This window comes from Nestor notabilis, unplaced genomic scaffold (assembly GCF_000696875.1).
Source record: "Nestor notabilis isolate BGI_N333 unplaced genomic scaffold, ASM69687v1 scaffold15715, whole genome shotgun sequence".
Classification (NCBI taxonomy): Eukaryota; Metazoa; Chordata; class Aves; order Psittaciformes; family Psittacidae; genus Nestor; species Nestor notabilis.
In genome coordinates, this window is record NW_009928974.1 from 19,742 (window position 1) to 39,830 (window position 20,089).

The 20,089-nt window shown below is 38.9% G+C and overlaps 1 protein-coding gene across 1 annotated transcript in view; it reads right to left on the minus strand.

Annotated features, from left to right (window-relative positions):
* KIAA1429 (KIAA1429 ortholog) overlaps window positions 1–20,089 on the minus strand; it is a gene marked incomplete at its 5' end in the record, with an annotated part of 21,064 nt that overhangs the window by 656 nt on the left and 319 nt on the right. The window contains 21 exons of the mRNA XM_010014783.1: window positions 1–120; window positions 972–1,303; window positions 1,459–1,625; window positions 2,661–2,757; window positions 3,009–3,169; window positions 4,550–4,702; window positions 5,295–5,427; window positions 6,663–6,880; window positions 8,396–8,648; window positions 9,322–9,557; window positions 10,129–10,673; window positions 10,804–10,897; window positions 11,356–11,438; window positions 12,845–12,999; window positions 13,884–14,375; window positions 15,373–16,525; window positions 17,048–17,344; window positions 17,620–17,742; window positions 18,695–18,863; window positions 19,496–19,544; window positions 19,940–20,026. The exon at window positions 1–120 is cut by the window's left edge and continues 39 nt beyond it. Coding sequence (XP_010013085.1) covers window positions 1–120; window positions 972–1,303; window positions 1,459–1,625; window positions 2,661–2,757; window positions 3,009–3,169; window positions 4,550–4,702; window positions 5,295–5,427; window positions 6,663–6,880; window positions 8,396–8,648; window positions 9,322–9,557; window positions 10,129–10,673; window positions 10,804–10,897; window positions 11,356–11,438; window positions 12,845–12,999; window positions 13,884–14,375; window positions 15,373–16,525; window positions 17,048–17,344; window positions 17,620–17,742; window positions 18,695–18,863; window positions 19,496–19,544; window positions 19,940–20,026 — 5,117 coding nt within the window. The remainder of the gene's footprint in view (window positions 121–971; window positions 1,304–1,458; window positions 1,626–2,660; window positions 2,758–3,008; window positions 3,170–4,549; window positions 4,703–5,294; window positions 5,428–6,662; window positions 6,881–8,395; window positions 8,649–9,321; window positions 9,558–10,128; window positions 10,674–10,803; window positions 10,898–11,355; window positions 11,439–12,844; window positions 13,000–13,883; window positions 14,376–15,372; window positions 16,526–17,047; window positions 17,345–17,619; window positions 17,743–18,694; window positions 18,864–19,495; window positions 19,545–19,939; window positions 20,027–20,089) is intronic.

Here is a 20,089-nt window from a genome sequence, read left to right on the forward strand (position 1 = left end):
GTGGCAGTGGACCCCTGTTAAAATTGCTTTGACCACCTCTACTGTCATTGTAGGTTCCCCTGGGTGTACTCTGTGCGCTCCAGCTTGAGCCTCGAGCACCTTCACGACGACTGTAATTTCCTGTATAGGGAGAGAAAAACCCACAGACTGCTGAGCAAACATCACTTTCTGGTTTCCATCTCAGTCTTCACAATACTCAGGGTAATAAATACAACATTTACATCATTCCAATAGATAAAGCTACTCTGCGTCAACATACCCTCAAGTATTCTAACTCAAAGTCTACAAGTTACTGTACTATACACAAAATTGGGGAAAATACCTATTTTTCAGGCATGAATTCAAGTTTAAAAGAATTCACATTATCTAGTATAGGAAGATAGACTCTTATACTTTAAGGTTTTGTGGAAAAGTAAATGTATGTAATCGTATTTAACACCTTTACTAAATGGAAGTATTTTCTATTTCTACTGTGCAAGGACTTGCCCTAATTACAGGATGGAAAGGAATGCAACCTTGTCTATATATGAAAAAAACTACACTCTGCAGCTAGAATCTCTGTTCACTGAAAAGTGCAACTTATTCTTGTCAGGATCTTCCATCCTTTTATTCAAAAGCCTCATTTAAAGCCAGAGGTGCATTGTGATGCTTGATTTCAGGAACTACCATGTTGCAAACGGTAGAGAATGCTTTTTATTTTATGACTGCATCTCTGGAGCAGTTCAACGGTTACTAAAAGAAAACAGCTAACTCCTTTTGTAAAAGAGGGAGAGAAAGGCAACTCACAGCCTTGTTTTAATTCCACAGCACTTGAGAGAACCTTTTCTAGTGCTAAACAACTTACTTCAACAACTCTGCTTCAGGAACGTCTCACACCATGGATGATTAACTGCTAGCAAATTGGGTTAGTATTATTCTTGAAGCATTTTTAGCATTCATTTACTCCAATTCTAATACAGGAAACAACATACCTTTTGAAGCAGGTGGTGTAAAGAACCTGTTCTGACTGTGAAAAGCTCCTCGTCCTCCACGATTCCCTGAGAACCCCCCACGTGAAGAAATCTTCTGTGACACTTTGGGTGGCCTTTTGGCTGGTGGTATCCCATCTGGAGCAACAACTTCTTTGCTCTCTGCAGCAACAAAGTCATCCACATGCATGGAGGGCGGCCTGCTCGTGTTCTGTTTCCTCTGACGGAAGATATCATGTGGTCGAATTCCTTGTCCAAATCCTCCCCTGCCTCTTCCTCTTGGTGGTGGTACAACATGAGCTCTCTTTGCAGGCTCTATGTACTCTGATTTTCCACTGTCATGACAAAACATGATTTATTTAATGTAGAAATGTATTCCTACTGAAGGTCAGGCATTCTCCATATTGGACATGCAATTTGAAAGGTCTTTGACATTTTGAGAATATACAAGTCAGTGCTGAACACTATTTACTCTTTACACTCATCTTACCTTGAAGTTATGAAGGTCTCGTGCTTGTGCTTGCCGAGTTTGAAGCCTTTTGTGGTTTTTGTGCGTCCAGGAGATGATGGTTCTGACAAAAACGACCTCTCTAATTCAGCTTGCAAGTCAAAGTCACTGCAGCCCTTCTCTGACAGTTCAATCAAGTCAACTTTTACCTGCAATGATAGTTTAATTTTATCACACTGATCATCACTAGCTCCTCTGAAGAAGAAAACATTCTGCACGAGGATGGATGACGTTCAATGAGGGCCTTTCTACTACAGCAAAAAAGCACCTTTTCATACAGTAGTGTGGCTCAAAAAAAGAAGCAGTAATAAAACAAAGAAGCAGCAGAGCTGCAGAATTGCCTTGATGGTTCTGAATCTCAACAAAGGCAAGGGCATAGCTTTTAAGTACAAACACTTGTCACTAAATGACCTACAGTGAGGCATTCTTCTGCTGAAGCTACAGTCCTATACATTTAGCAATGCTGCTTTTATACAGGAATCATCAGGTTTGGTTTTGCTTAAGAAATTAAAACACAAGCACCTCTACATGTTCATGAAAAGAGTGTAACTAAAAAAGAATGAAAGAAAAGCAGTCAACAGGCACTGGTTATTTCTCCCATAAGAAGTTAAAGACACTGCCAACTGCTTAGTTTAAAAAAGAATGTTCCTGTCTGTGTTTCAAAATGACGTTTAAAGTTTAGATTATACAAATTGAGGTTCAAATCCCGTGACAAGTTTTTGTGCAGGAAGTTTCATTTACTAGTGCCATTTTTTCCACTTTTGCCACTTCAGAGCAAAGATTTCTTTAACGAAGTGTAGCTCTCGGGCTCTCTGGGTATTACTGCAATGACAGAGATAAGCAAGGAAAAGAAAATAAACTGCCTTTGTCTACATTTAACACAAACTGCTGTCAAGCCCCAGCAGCAATGCAGGAGCAGGTTAGGACTGACACAACTGTTCCTCTAAAGGAGATGACTTCTGCAGTAGAGCACTGCAGAAGGTGCCGGGTTTGTTGCTGCTTCCAAGTGAACCTGAAGGCATTTGGTAACAACCTGTAACAAATGCCAACCCCAATATGTGAGTGAATTTACCAGGGTGAGTTCAGGAAAACAAACCCTTTGGCCATATGAATTCCTGATGCTATGAGCTCAGGTTGACCCTCATTTTTAGACCCACTTCAGTTAGGTTAATGAAGCCTGTTACCATGTCCAGATCAGTGTCTATTTCTTCAGCCTGAAAGGGTGAGAACCACATGGACTTCAGCTGGTCATCCATCACGTCTGCCAACACGTATGTAGTCCTGCAATCAAACAATGCCAAATGCCTCTTTGGTTAAGAACGACAACCAATTGCAAGCACACACAGCATTACAGAACCTGAGGTGAATGTTGCTGCCTTAACCTTGAGACTCACATGAAATTAAATACAGTAGGACTAGCAGGTAGTAGTGATAACAGTGGTGTTTGGAATCTGTTTACAATATACTCATGCATAAATTATTGCATTTTTTTAAGTAAGTCACAGGTATGCTCATATATTTAACCATCTTACCTGTTGTTAAACAAATTTTGAAGAGAGTCTGGTGCACAAAGAATAGGCTCCACATCTTGGTCACTCAGTGGGCAAGAATCACCCGCTGATTCCAACATCTGCCTCACTCCAACAATGTTGTCCAGTAAGGATTCAAGGCCATCATCTTCCTTAGAACGATCCTAAAGCAACACAGCACGAGTCAGAACTTTTTTCCCCTCTTCCTCAGAGGCAATATGCTTTTGTTAATTAAAAAAAAAGGGGAGGGATACCACACAAAACAGTCTGTCCATCCACAAGTATTCAAACTAAAACACCTGAGTACACAAACAACAGCAGAGAAGCTCCTCAGAATGCTGTAAACCAAACCTTGTCACCACAGCCACTCTGAGCAACCTGTTCCAGTGCTGCACTTTGCTCAGTGATTTCCTCACCCCTCCTCCTAATGTCAGCCTGAATCTCTGAAGCCACAATTTTGAGCCACTGCCACTTGTTTTATCATCTGGAATTTCCAAGAGGAGTTTGATTGCACCACTCTGTTCCTATCTCCCAAACAGCTCTAAGTAGCTCTGAAATAGCTCCTTAGCCCTCTTCACCAGGCTGAACAAGCCTAGTTTCCTCATCTTCTCTTGACAGCACATGTGCTCTAGGTCCCTGACCACCTTGGAAGAACACTCTTCAGTTTCCCTAGATGTCTCTGGAACTGGTGAGAAGGCAAAGCTGGCCTAGAGGCAAACGCAGCTCTCTACATGAGAGCTCACTGGCATCCCATTGAGGGAGACAGTAAGGTCCCTCATTTGCTGACCATGCTCCTTCCAGGACAGCTCAGAGCAGTCTGCCTTGTTTGTAACGACCATACACTGTTGGCCATGTTCAGCCTAACATCCACTAGAATCACCTGGCCCTTTTCAGTACAGCCCACATTAAGGCAGGGGGTTACCCTGCTCTCAGTGCAGAACTTTGCATTTTTCATAACAAACTATAATGAGCTCTCTGCTAAATCAAACCTACAAGTTTTATTGAGGTCCCTCTGGACTGAGGCTTTGCTGTTCATCACTTTAGTCACTTCCACAGCTTACTGTCATCCACAAATTTGCTGAAGATGTATCCATCATTCAGGTTTCTGATGAAAACACCCAGCACTATCAGCCCCAGTACTGACTCCTGGGTATTCCACTTGTTATTGGTCACCAGTAACATCAAGCCACTGCTAAGCAGTGGTTCCTGTTGCTTACTACATTAACAATCTGCTTCATCACTATCTGATGCTCTCTGCTGTATGCATTCACTGCCTTTTAACACACAGTTAACTACGTGTGCTCTTATAGTGTGTGCCAATACTCTCAGCACAAGGGGATACCAGCCCTACCTGACAAGGCAAACAATGAAGTCAGAATCCATCCTGCACAGAAGAGGTGATTTTGTACATCAGTTTTAAAACAATGGCAACAGATATTACCAATTCCACAAGGTGTGCATCCTTCCTGACAAGGAGGGGTAGTTTTAAAAGCACATTCAGATACAACACCCCGACATCAACTGGATCATTTAAATCCTTTTACCATAACATGTTTCTCCAGATCAAGCAGCAGGTTTTCTGGAGTTTCTTCTTTGTTCTGCAGTAGATGTTTTAACTCTGCAGTAGTCAGACCCAGCGTTCTGCCTGGATGAGATCCATCTGTTTCCATAAGGCTTCCGTCATCTCCGCAACATCCCTGAAACATTTGGCAAGTGAGAAATAAGCACACATAAATGTTCATTATATTTCTGGACTGCAAATCCCTCAGAATTCAAACCTACATTAGAGCAAACCTAGCAAAACAAGAGTAATCTCTTGATTTAAAAACATGTAATACACAGTGTTTTAATAAAGTTCACCTCACTAGGCAAGTGTAGATGCTGCATCAAGATGAATGCAATCCCTTCCTAGACAAGCTGAGATCTGTATCACAGAATTAACAAATATTTTAGATTCCTTTCTATATATAGTATGTATCAATACAGCAACTCTCTAATAGGTTGCTACAAATGTTAAACCTGGACACAACAGCATGCTATTCACTTAAGACATCAGAATGAATCACTGTGCTGTTGTGCCTACTGAAACACCCTCTTATTTACTAAACATCTATTCCGCAAAGCTTTCATTAAAAACTAAAGACAGCACTAACACTACTGATGGAAAAGCCTTACACAGCAATCTGCACAGTCAACTGCTTTCTGAAATAACTTCCTCAACGTGCCTCACGCTGCAGATGTCAGAGAAATGCAGCTGTTTCTCTAAGTATCCAACACACATTCACTTACCAGTGTATCGGAGTTTAGAATCTGTCGTGTGAAATCCAGAAAAGAAGAGGCCAGTTCACCTGTGTCTTTGCTAAAACTAGTTATTACTCGCTTTAATACAGTGTAGAGAGCACTGCTGTGTTTTCTTAGGGAGCTGTTTTCATAATGAAAAGAGAGAAAATATTTGATTAGTGCATACATTAAAATATGTTACAGTGAAACAGTCACAAGAAAACAACATATATGCAAAACAAACCTGGTAAATTTTACAATTATCAAGTTGTCAGTTATCAAGATTAGAAGCTGGATCTTCCTTATTTTCACTGTTGTAAACTGTTGTTCTCACCAGTGCTGTCTGCAGCTATTTCACACTGCACATACACAGCTATACATGCTACAGTGATACCCTAAAACCCGCAAGAAATTACATTTTCATCTTTGGTAGCAAAGAGATGAGAGTACAGAAATATTTGCTTGCAAAGAACCTTATGTATAAAGCAGGATCATGGTTGATGTTACAATTTCACTGCATCCCAAGCTGCCCAACTACAGACAAACCAGAAAGGTAACTGTCAACACAGAAACAGCAAGGCTGTGCACTGAAGCTGACAGCTGGACATACAGAATCATGGAAACAATAGCTTCTTTTAACATGCTTATTTTTAATCTGTGGGTTGTACAGCTTCTTTCAGCCTGAGCAGCACAGGTCTGCAGCACTGCTCAGAAGTGTGTTTTGAACAACCTTTTATATACAAGGTTCCAGGTACTACCTTTTTCAATTTGGGAACCTCACAACTTTCTTGCCTCTCTGCACCTCACCTTCAACAGACAAGGAGAGGCATTAAGTGTCAAAACAACACAATACTGTCCAATGCATGTAGATGTGCTGTTCAAAAGGGAGTGGAGTCAACATTAAGTAGTTTGAAAAAACCCCAAACCCTCATTTCTAAAGACTTAACTGCCTGGAGGTCAGGACACTGTGGGGAAGCGCAAACCGAATCCCCTCACAACAGAGGGAATGTCAGACAGCTTTTCAATGTCCCAGACGAGAGCTCCAGCTACTGAGTTACTCAAAAGAGAAGGACACGAACACCCTATCTCATTCCAGTCCTCAAGCCTTGGAGTGGGGAAATGAAGTGCATAAACCTTTTTTCAATTCTCAGTTTCTTGAAACAAAGTGCTCCTGTGGACGTACTGCAGAAATGGTTCAGAGGTAAAATCTCAAGTAAAATAAGACCAAAATACTGAGTAAAATAGTGAAGCCCCAGAGAGAAATAAAAGTTCAGGTGCCTTAATCTCAACATTTCTACTAGATGAGAAGGAAATGGTTTCATATTCAGAATTTTTTAAATAATTTTAAATAGTCAGTGACATCTTAGGGCACCATACCTCTTTAAGTGATAGAAGCCATAGTCGTGCTCGGTCAGGAACATCATTGTTCGGATACACTGCAGCAGACAATTGTAACTGCTCTCGGAATTAGTTAATGTTTCCATCAGACAGTCACAAATTAAGGGCATAAGCTCTTTGCTTGGCAAGGAGTTGGAAAGCTGCTCTGATTCAGACACAGAGCCTTCTGATGAACTTGGTAAAATGAGTGCTATATCCTATAAAAAATGATTGTACACATAGTAAAAAATGCATTCTATATACCAGCAGTAAGCATAAACCATACATCAAGTCAGAAGCACGGGGTCCTTTCACTACCCCTTTACCATCCTGTTGGGAGTATTTCAGTGATTACTGACCAGTAAAATACTAACCTAGAGTCTCCTTTCTATTTCGATTCTGTTAAAGGTTACAAACCATTACTGATCTTCAAAAACATAAAAGCTCCAAAGGATGAAATGTAACAGCAGAACCACAGGTGAAAGCCAGTCACTGGATAATACGCCTACAGGTTCTTGCCTAGGTACTTGAACTGTCCCTTAATCTATGTCCCCTAAGATATGAGGAGTGGCTGAGATCACTTGGCTTGTTCAGCTTGGAGAAGAGCAGGCTGAGGGGTGGCCTCACCCCAGACTACAACTTCCTCATGGGGAGGGGGCAGAGGAGGGGCAGGTGCTGATCTCCTCTCTGGTGACCAGTGACAGGACCCAGGAAACAGCGTGAAGCTGCATCAGGGGAAGTTCAGGTTGGACATCAGAAGGTTCTTCACTGAGAAGGTGGTCGGTCCCTGGAACAGGCTCCCCAGGGAAGCACTCATGGCATAAAGCCTGTCAGAGTTCAGGAAGCATCTGGACAAACCTCTCTTCACACAATTTAGCTTTAGGTAGTCCTGCAAGGAGCAGAGAGTTGGACTCGATGATCCTTATGGGTCACTTCCAAATTCAGATATTCCATAATTCTGTGGTTCTATGAAAATTCAGAGACTACAGACACCACCTAGCAAGTTTCAAGATCTACTGCCCCCTCCATATCAAATAACTTTCACAATGAATTTGTATGGGCAAAGATACAAATACTCTTGTTTATATATATGCAAAAGGCTAATTAATGTCTACTGACCAATAATGACCAAACATCTTTTGCATAAGTGGGGAAGCACTAAAGCAAATCAATACATGCAACTAGTAAGGAAAATAATGACATGCAGATCTATGTACCCAACTAATGAGAAAATACCAGGGCTAGTGTATGAATCAGTTTCCAGTTAACATTTCTTACCTCGCTCTAGTAACTTGTGCTTTTTTTTTTTAATGCTAGAGTTTCATGGTAGCAGCATATCATATATCTCTTTATAATTGGAATACTTTTTTGAGAGGTTTCAGTTACACAACTAAAGGATATGTATTCATTCAATGTAAGAGGTGAATTGCAACAACTCGAGTTCTGCCAGTGAACCACAGGGAGAAATGACAATCCCTCTCTCAGCTGAGGGGACAGTCAATCTTTGTGCCATTCAGGTTGTAGTCTCTAATGAGCTACAGAATAGCGCACATAATGAAAAAGAGGTATTACAAACCGAAAGGATTTACATTCAAGAGCACCAATACAGCAAGTTTGCCAAAGCAGCAACCATGCACGTTTTTTGCTTTTTGTATTTCAACAATGGAAATGACCTCATTTAACCTGTCTCCTACAATTATCAGCACACATTTTGCAATAAATATAGGAAATACCTGGTCACAGAGGGACTGCAAAAGGGAAGTTACATATTCAGCGCACTGCTGATGAGTGACATTGTCCCCAGCTGATCGCATCAAAGCCAAGAGCTCCTGGAAAACCTCTGCATACTTTTCATCACCTTTAGAAGTTCCATTGATAAGATGCAAAATAGCCAATTTACAAGCTTTATGTGAAGCCAGGGCATCCAGTAAAGCAAGCAATCGAGTGGTCTGCCCAGTGTACTGTTTCTCTTTATCTTCTGTGTTGCTGAAACGATATCAATGCACTTTGAGAAAGCTGTTTTAAAGTGATCTAAAAAGCTATAAAAGAAGCCATCACAGGAGCCGTATAATTCTGCATTTAAAAACCCCCACCTAGTCCACATTCTTAAACTTACAATTTCATTTACTTGTTGAAAACTGCTCAACTTTCACTAAATGACTTCCAGTTGCATCACAAATTAACTAATCTACCATGCATTTAATCAAGCACACTCATTGTTTCAAACCCTCTGAATTTGTGGTTTTCAACTTCCCCTAGCTTACAAATACCTACGCATCTCCCTGTTAGTACGCAAATCCCAGTATAGTGAACTTTACTGGCCAACTTTTCTTATTTATACCAGCTAGATCCTTTAGGAGCACTTCACAGATGAGATAAACCTTTGTAGGGACAGCCTGAAGAAAATCTTCCTAAAATACTTACCATAAACAAAGAATGTGAAACTATAGACATCAAAACTTAGAAGTATGAGATGGTCCCTTAGCAACATTAAGCATTCTCAGGACACAGTATATAGCACTGGACTGAAAATTCATTTAGTTCATAATGGATAAGCAGTATTTCTGAAAGTATTTTCTTCCTGCTAAATCTACTGCACAGAACCAAGGTAAACTTAACACTTCATTAAATAAATATTTGCAAGAGGAAACAAAGATACCTTTGTAGGTCTTCTACAATCAGGTCCAATACAGTCCTCATGATAAGAAGAGCAGTAGGTGAAGCTAAGTCACACAATTGAACACAAATACGTCTCAACATATGCTGAATAGGCTGGCAAGATGAACCAGAGAAAGATCGCACTATCTCTTGTATTAGTTTGGCCTGTACATGAAGATGCATGCTCCACAGCTTCCTGGTGTTGAGTGCCACTGAAATATCATGTGGTTCAATCACCTGCAGGAACAGAAGGACAGGAAGTTTCTCCTTTCATAATAAAACCTGAATTCTATCAGAAGATATTTACAAAGACTAATACTGTTCTCATCAAACACATGGAATGCCATTTTCATTATTATCATTGAATAACAGGGCATGATTCCAGCAAATTGGGTATTTCCTCAGGAGCGTGAGTTGTCACTCACCTTTTATGCTTACTTATCAAAGATCACAGATTCAAGATCCATGCCAAAAAGAAATGATAGCCTTAATATACTGAGAGTTTCGCATTCAGGGTTAAATTCAAAGGCTTCATAGTCAATTATTTAAGTAATAGAATAGAGTCTAGATAATTTCACAAGGGACTAAAGAGCGACATAGGACTGCTAGTTTTAAAAGAGGCTCAAATAATACCAATTTTGTTTCTAATGAAAAAGATGCACCTTTAGAGGATCTATATGAACACAAATGCTTTACAGAAACTTTAATTCACCTTTTCATGTACCTGGTTTTTTCCACAACTATGAAAATGGTCTAAGGCTTATACATAATTAAAATTCTTTAAAAACTAAATAAATCTAAACCATACCTGAGTCGTCTGCATGGGCAGTGGAAGAGGCAACAGTTCTGAAAGCAGTATAAGTCCAGAGAAAAAGCCTTCAGGAATTCTCAAAATTGAAGAGAGAACTTCCTTCAGCATTAAAGACCAAGTATTGTTGGCCAAAGTTTCTTCAGAAATGGTAAGTTTCTCATTAACCCCTTGTGTAAAAGTCAGTAAGATATCAACAATGTCATTCTGAATTTTTTGCTCATCACTATCTAAGCGGCCCGAGAGAGGAATAGAACACATGAGCATGTGTAAAGAAACCAGTGCTGATGGAACACGCATGTCTTTGAATTCAAAAGATCCACCCCTCAGGAGTTCTGTTAGCATTGTTTTGAGGAGAGTAAGTGTACAGCGGGCCATAGAGATAGTAGTAACTCTGTGGAGCGTGGTGCCCATGTTGACATGGAGTCGCCAAGGCTGAATAAGTATGCTGTTCAGCTTCTGTAACACCCGGATGAAGGTGTCCATTCCCTCAGAAGAAAAGAGCTGAATAACTGCAAGATTCCATTTAAGGTCTTTCTGTTGACCTGTACAGAAAAGAAAGAACATTTCTGTATGTCTAATTTCTCCCAGGCACTCACAATTACACTTTAGACACGTTTAAGTAGAAGACTCAAAACACGAAGATTCTATGTGAAGCAGTACAAATATACCAACCTTCTACCAGAGGCGGTGGACATGCAACATGACAAAGAACACGAAGTGCAGTAGGAAGACCAACTCCATCTGGGGTCATCGAACTGTCAATATTCTTTTAAGAACAAAAAAAAAACCAACCAGTATTACAAGGAAGAACTTTACAAGAAGTGTATCACTAGCTTGCTATTCACATTCTGTATTTAGTTACTGTAAATACTCCACGAAACTAATTTAAGTTCAATGACTCCACCTTTTGGAACATAGTCACAAATACGACAAAAGTAAAAAAGGGAGGGTCAACATCTATGTTGTGGTTATGGGAAGCTGAAAGATTTACATAGTTGGATCTTTGCATCATGTAGTTATCTCAGATTTTCTTTCAGTAAACATAACTGAGTGCAAGAACTGGCCTAAATCATAAGCTTCAATGAAAACATCTGTTTTGGATAATAGTATGTATTTTTTAATATTATGTCAGTTAGTACATACCTAAGATAAAATATAAAACTACAAAAGGTCTAAGCTTATAGAGCACAACTAAAAGATAGCATCTGGCTGTATTTTACAAACCTGCTTGATATATTCAATGAGATTTGGAATACAATTTATTTCAAATCTAAGATTTTTCAGAGGTTCAAGCCACTTGCTGAGCTCTGGAGGGAAAAGAGAAAACAAAAACTTAGAGTTAATCAAGTAACTTGTCAGTGCATTTATGAACATAAAACTCCTTTTCAATAAAAATGTACTTAATTTACACAACGGATACCAAGGCCAAGTGTGAAATCTGTGAGGCATACCTTGCAGCTATAGCCAGCTGAAAAGCATCAACAAAAATAAGACTTCAGCACAAGCAATACCCCTCACACGCATTGACAAAAGTTGGCTCAAGTCAACCCAAGCACTCATAATTGTCATTTATAATCTGTATCATTTTTAATTAAACATATTTTATAAAAGATACGCATATTTTATAAAAGAGGGTTCCACTGTCAGCTAAAGAAAAAGCCATCAAGAGCAAGGACCAAATAACAGGTTACTACAAACAGAATACGAAACTCCTATTAAATGCCCAAATGGAGCCAATCTCTGCACCAGTAACACATACTCTTTATGGAAGTTCTTACAGGTTAATAGCCTGTTAGTCCAGAGTAACCTGAAAGTCCCAATTTCTGGGGACAAGAGATTTAAAGTTTTAAAACATATTATTCCTGGAAGTATTTTAAAAAATGTGAAGGTTCAGTGGTCAACTGGGCATGAACTGACAACTGTTCTCAGACCGATTCATGATTTGGTTTGACAAACTAGCCCTGCTTCTTATGAAACTGATCAGGTGAGGAACGAAGAAATAAAAGCATGGCAGAGAAGGGAATTAAACTAATACTTTGAAGAATGCAGATTTCTTTCAGTGCATTTAAGTTTCAGAAGAAATTGCTGGTATGTCCACACAAGACAGTTAAGCAGTGCAGAGCACAACTCTGGACATCAGAGTTTCAACGTTCACGTGTCAGAATAGTCCCCATCCAGCTTCATCCAAATAACATGGGCCTGATATGTGAAACAACACAAGCCAGGGAACACACCAAGACACAGTTTGGATCAAAAGATACAGTAACAGGGTAACATGCATTATTCCATGCCAGTTGGCCTAGGTGCCAGAAAACAGTCTCAGGATTATTTATTAGTATATAAAGACCCTGTAAGGCTACATCACTAAAGGGAACAACAAAAAGAAGACTGATCTCATTGGCTAGTTAGTCCATTTCTACTGTTATTTTGAACACAGAAATATTTTCAAACTTCCTGTAACTACCAAATTTAATGGTAGTTAATGGTACTTGAAAAATAAGCTAATTAGAAACAATTTCCTATTTAAATCTCATTAACAAAAAAAAAAAAAACCCTACACATTATTTCAATGATTCAACTAATCAGATGCAGCTGGAAAAGGCATTTCATTTTATATGTTATCCAAACCAGATTGTGAAGCAACAATTACCCACTTATGAAAGTTCCCTTCCTTAGATTCAAACAATCCCATTGGCAATGACACATATCATACCTTGCAATTTGGTGTTATTTTCATCAGCTTTACAAAGCTTCAGCAAAGGCGCCGAGTGCTGCTCCAGCATTTGGACATCACTGGAAGATTGAACCACCAGCAAAACAAGGATGCAGGCATAATTATAAGCAACTGACTTCTTAGACTTTGAGTCTCTGAAACAACAACAAGAGTTTTCTTTACATCTCAGCTAATACAATCAGATTTCTGTTAGATTTTCATTCTTTGAACCCTAAAAATCTACCTACAAAACTTCTACCACAGAACTTCTACCTTCACCAAGGACTGCCCCATATAATTACTGACAAAAAACCCCAAACCTTTCCCCTCCTATGTTTTTTGAAAAGCAAAATCTTTCTTTTACATTGACTTTGTATTTACTTCAGCTTCCACAAAAGATGAGAGCAAGACGAGCAGCACACAAATGTTTTTCCGTAACTTTGGTTTACAAATCTTGTTTTAGAAGTACCGCTACCTAAAGCAGTAACACTGCCTGTCCAGAGGAAATAATCATAGAATCACAGAATGGTTTGGGTTGGAAGGGACCTCAAAGATCATCTAGCTCCAAGCCCCTGCCACGGACAGGGACACCTTCCAATAGACCAGGTTGCTCAAAGCCCCATCCAGCCTGACCTTAACAAATAATGACTGGTTTTAGCACTTCTAAGAACCTGAGAGATTCCCATGCCAGAGAAGTGTGCTGCGCCCAGATTCCCCAGTCAGATCTTTTACTTGTTTCATAGTCGAATTCTATGCTTAAATGAAAACTGCCTACTTACTGATATTTTTTTTTTACACAGGCAAAAGCCCAACCTACGTTACAATGCCTTGGTGGATGACCTACACAGGTTCTGGGTATTAGCTGGTTACAAACAACAGACCTGATTTTCTAGCACATTCTTCTACTTAAAGGTTGCTTCATTTTTAAATAAAAACATAATGATCTAAAAAAAAAAGTAATTTAGACTTACTGAACTATTTATAAAAGACACTTTTAAACCACAAAAATCTAAATGATATAAGTAAATGCATAAATTACCCTAAAGCTTCTTTGGAATAATATTCCATTAAAGTAATAAGACTTTGGAGATTTTTCTCCAGACTGAACACGTGAGCCACAGCAGATCTTCCCACAGGGTTAAAGGTGATCAAGTAAAGGTTGTGAAGTGTTCCCAGCAGATCTGAATGATCAGTCTCCTCACTGGCTGTGCACCTCTGAAAGTGGCAGAATAATTCTGAAATGCACTGTAACGTCTGTGTTGAATGCAGGAGCCACAGGGCAAAAGTATCCTCATTGGCACCATCTGACTGGAGACCTTCCTCTTGATCCGGATCAGAAAACTGACAAAGTGCTCTAATCAACAAGTTTGTTGCTTCATACTCAGAAATAAAGAAAAGAAGCCCCTTCTGTGACTGTGCCAGGAAGCGCAGTATATCTCGTACGGCTTGCAGCACGCCTGGATGTGCGCCCGTCACTGGCATAGACAGTAGCAAAGTAATGCATTCCAAGAAATGGTGACTATGAAGATACCTGGGAAACAAAACAAGAGCAGGAAAATTACCAGTACTATTACGATCACCTGTCAACACTGCATAATAACATTATATAAAATTACATGCCTCCTAGCTTCAGAACTTACTGCTCTGTGCACTATGAGAAATAATAACTGATTATGAAGTAGTATAAGAATGTAATCTTATAAAACATAATCACTATAATATTTACAGGAAGTAAATACCTGAATATAAAATGCTGATCTTCAAAAAAAACCCCAAAAGAAACAAAAAACACCCAATCCTCCCCTTACCAAAATACTACTTTATATTTTCCTAAATTCGCTATACTTGAACAACCATCAATGCTGTGTTACAAGTGCTAAGTGTGCTAAGAAATCAAACATTATGGCATACATACAAGGTGATTTGAAGATTCTTTGCATGTAGTTATATTTGGCCATGACCTACCTCACTACTATCAAAGCACCCTGTTAGCATTTAGAGAAATACTTTCTAGACAGAAACTTGCTATCAAAGAAATAACCCATTGGATGCTTTAAACGGCTGAATGCAGCCAGGCCTCAGCTCCTCCACCTGTGCTGTGAAACACTGAGCTATGCTGACACAACTGCACGAATCCTAACCATTGCTGGCAAGCATCTTGCCGTTTTGGCATACAGATAGAGGTATTCCAAACCTGTATTATCCATACACCTAGATGTGTTCCAAGACTACAAAGGAAAACCACTTTTTAAATATGCACTGATACAGCACTTAGCACAACTGAATGCGACTGAAGTCCTAGCATGATACTAGTAATAACAAGAACTGACTTCTTGTTACGTGCATAATAGGTTGATTGGAAGACAACAAAATAACAGGTACGTTAACCATTAAACTCTCACGGACTTCGTAATAAAGCACAGAGTGAAACATCTAGAAAAGCATAAGTCAACAAGGCCACTGCTAAAAAATACCTACATAAAGCTGGAGGAAAGACGCTCTAGAAAGTGAACTTGCAATTGCCATACCTAAACAGGACAGGGTAAGGATCATCCCTTTCTGGAGGGCCTGTAATACGTGCCATGGTTGGGAAAGATTTCACAGGTGGCTGAATCATTGTATGAGGAGCAGTTTCCATCAAATGGAAGATTTCTTCAAGAAGACTAACAAGCTTTTCCATCTCTCCTTCACTCATATTAGAAGACTCCAAAAGATGATCCATGTCCATAGGAGCCTCCACATCATTCTCATATTCTTGGTTGGTTCTTTCAAGTCCTGCCAAGTCCTGGTCCTGTTCTGACTCCGTGTGATTAGGAAGAGGAGGAGTGTTCTCTGCTAACTGATCAACCACCTTTTTAATATCCAACAAAATCTCATAGAAGTGACATTTCTGCAGAATTGCAGAACCAGCAGTAACCACCCTCACAGTCTGATCTAACAGTATGAGTTCCACGAGTTTCTGATAACCGCTTTTTTGGTGTACATCCACGCCACCTCTGAGAAACATTTCCATTCCCTCAGTCATACTAATAACACTATCCAAAGCTTTAAAAGCATTAAGTTTAAGGGAGGATGATACATGATCTGCAAACAAGAGGTCAAATAATACATTAATAACTCCTGCCTGCAAGAGTGCTGTTATTCCTTGAGTCCCACATTCTCCCAACGATGATACCAGTTTTGTCCCAGCTTTGAGTTGCCGGACATTCAAAGCAATGGGCTGTTTGAGAGCTACCTGAAGGTTTAAAGCTTGCAGGGTCCAGTCTACTAGCTGAGTAATATAGTCTTGCTTTGTGTCTTTCACCTGCAGGTAGCTCAATCCTTTTACTATTAAACTTGGAATTTCTTCTAATGCAGTGACCCACTTTGCACCCCTTTCCTCTTGATATAATTCCAACAGTTCAGTTAATTTAACTGAGGCTTCCACTGCCCCTGAATTTTCTTTTTCTGGGTCTTGGTCCTTTATTTTACCAACTTCATTTTCAAATACAGTCTTGTAAGGGCAGTTGAAGTACAAAAGAGGTCCAAGCTCCTTTTCAAATGGTTCATACGTCACAGGAGGCACAGAGGCCAGATCCTCAGGAGTATATTCAATATCAAAGCTTGGATACTTAAATGTTTCACGTTCCAGATCAGCAATTCCATCTTCATCACTTGATATCTGCTCATATCCATCATCTCCTAAAAAGATTCAGTTACAAAATAAAATCAATTATGAATAAAACAGTTTGTAACTGCAGAGAATCTTCTCAAAATAAAAAGTAGTAATTTATTTAACGCAAATATTACTGGTTAGAGAACAATCTAACATACAGAAAGCTTTCTCTCTCCAAATACAAGTGAAAGCCCCAGATGACAGATTTTCAGTGTAATAAAAGAGACATTCAAAAGAATGTATAAAGCAAGAAGTTTAACAAGGGTACACATTAACAAGATAGAATGTTCATTCTTACTTATACAAGCTCTGTCTGTTTTCCTTTATTTATAGAAAGTAACAGGAAGATTTACTATAAAGGAATAAATATTCAACAGCAAAATACTGTTCTCGAGAGATGACAGAACCATAAATAAGGTAGGCAATGGTGCAATGACCAAGTGAAGAAGATCCAGTTCTCTTCACACCTTGTCATCGTAACGGTACTGCCATCAACATTTCATAAACCTGACTTTCTTTTTCCTTTCATTTTTTACAACTTCACTTACCTTCACCTTCTTCCTCCTCTTCACCATCTTCGTCATCTTCATCTTCCTCCTCCTCTTCCTCTTCCTCATCAGCAATACTCTCTACTGTATGCCCATCATCATCATCGTCATCATCATCCTCATCCTCCTCATCCTCAACATCCACATCATCTTCATCATCTCCTTCTTCTTGTTGATCTTCCTCCACTTCTCCATCGTCAGAATACTGGCTTTCTTGATGAATGGATGTTCGATCAGGAGAAATGGGCTCAAAGTAATCCTCCCTGTGGTCCACATCATCTTCTTTTTCCCCAACCACTAAAAATATACACAAAATTTAAGGAATGAATACAAGAGTACTTCTCTGAAATCCAATGCTCAGTTATACAGAATCACAGAATTGCTATGTATGAACTTTTAAATTGAGACAATTTAACATAGTGAACAGATTTTCTTTCAAATCCCTTTCCTCAAACTGAATCTGTCCAGCAGAAGTTACAGCAGATGGGAAACTTCACACTGGGCAGGAACACAGAATCCTGCCTAAACTAAACAGTGAGTGCAGCCGATCAAACAGACTGTTCTCATTCTACCTGACACAGGCATAGGTTCATCATCATCATCATCAGGAGGAGGAGGGCCCGGAGGTGTCCTTGGTCCCCTAGGTTGTGGTCTTGGAGGACTGCCATTGAACTGGTCTTCTTTCTCTCCATCAACTATATTCATTGTGAAAATATAAGTTTGCATTTAATGGAATCACAAGAATAGAAGCAGGAAATTTCAGTTTTTCAGTGCTACTTTTGATTAGGGAACACCTTCATTTCCCAGCTATGTAATCTGTACTCTGCATATGCAATATGTAAGGCAGTTTTCTGAAATCACTTCTGATGTAAACAAGAACTACATCAATAAGCAAGCATATTAACACCACTGATGGGTTTTTTAACATCATACTGTGTTAAAATTAACATGAGTAATTGTCATTTTTGGCTTTGGAATTAGCAATACTGTACCTCTACCAGTAATATCTGAGTTGAATAAAAAAAAAAAAATACAATTGAATCAACTGGTTTTTACAGTTTATGATTGGTTTTTACTACACAGACTATTCAAATTTTGCAGCTCAATAGCTGTATCCTGACCAAGACAGTTCTAATTTTAAGTCTAAAACTAACGCTAAAGCAGAAACTTGACCCTGGGTTCTATTCATGGCCATTCTAACGCCTATGCAAAGCAAACACTCTTCTGTAAGGTACTTTCCATACAAATCACAAAAGGGAAGTTAATGATGAATGAGAAATTTTCTTGTTATTATTTTAATACTGCTCTAATAAATTTCTTGAGGTATAAATCATCCAAATTTTAATGAGTTCACACAAATTAAACTGCATTTGGACCATACTAAGTAGTCAACAATAGATCAAGAAACCCATTCTCAAAAAAGTGCTAGAAAAGAACCTACTTAAAAATATTCAATATAAATATAAAAGAAAGTAGAAAAGTTAAGGACAAAAACATGAAGCTAGAAAAAAAAAGAAAGCGACCGAAATATAAAATATGAAAGAACAGATTTATGGGTCTGTTTTGTGGTTTGGGTTTGTTTTCAGTTGGGGTACTATAATGTTTACTTTTTTAAAATAAAATCTCTTGTCTTCTTGTAAGGCTTACCATGTTTTGGGTTTCTTTTCAAACCAGGCTGCTGCTGAGGAGGTGGTGGCGGAGGTGGTGGTGGAGGAGGTGACTCTCTCTCATGACTTATTACCCTGTCGACTGAGCCGTATATTGCCAAAGTCAGGCAGTTGTACCACCCTCTTAGAACCAATCCATCCGTGTTCACCTGTTGGGTTTTTTTAAAGAAAAAGCACTTAAAAACTACACAAGACAACTTCAGAAAAGTCATTTTAGTATCACTCTATCAGTATCTGGATAAAAGCAAGAAAGGAGAACAGAACAATAAAATGCCTCTTTATGCCACATTTTGAAAACTGAGAAAACTTCAAATGTATCAGTCATTACAACAAATAAATACTCTTTCTCTAATGGCATTCAATTTCTTGCAGTATGCTGCCTAATCTATTATGGTCTATTAATGAGAATAAAAAAAAAAAAAGAAAAAAAATAAATTACCATGTGCCATACCCTGACCTGAGTAAAATAAACCCAAACAAAACTGAAAATTATGTGCTTTGCTGTGGCCTGCAGCCACATTAATCTTTAAAATTATCTTTGCTCCTAAGTAATGGATAGTTCTGTTGCTAATGTCCATAGGAACTCTCAAGCAATCAAATGTTCTACAACTCGTGTCATTATAGATGCAGACTCTAAAGTGATGAGTATCTGAACTACAGGCAGATTTCAGAGTAAGATCTTAAACAGTAAATGCTTTACACAGTGCTAATGCACCACAGGCAACCATATTTATACCTAAATGACCATGTAGAAAAGGAGGTTTAAATCACATTCCATTACCTTTGCATTGGGTCTGAATATAATTGAAGTGTTTTCATCATATTCAAGGCTGTTAAATAAAATGCACAGTTATTTTCAGTTAACATAAAGCATGTTCAAAGACATGAAGCACAGCAGTACTAACCACATAAGCCAATAGCAAAACGCTGAACAAATACAAGCTTTTAAAGACAAGAGTGCAAAATCACTAATTTCTACAAAATACTTTTCATAAATTTACACGGGCTCTGGAAGTTTATAAACATCAGAATCTTCTCTTCTTTTAAGCATGAACCTCTGTCCTCCTACACAGATCGAAGGGCAAAAGCACAAACTAGCAAAACCCAAACCAAACATGAAAATCATAGGATATACAGATTTTCTGCTGTGCATTTTCTGCACTAAAATATTCTCAGGGAGAAAAGGTAGATAATGAAGCCATGCACTAATCCTGAAGGTACTTACCTCCCCAGTCTATCAAAAACAGGGGCACTTGGCTTGCTAACATTGTTGAAAAACAAGTCCAGTTGAAATGTATGTGGAGATGTCTCCCTGGAAACAGAACAAAGGTAAAAATTATCTCAGCAGACCTCCTTATCAGAGTAAGTAAGACTA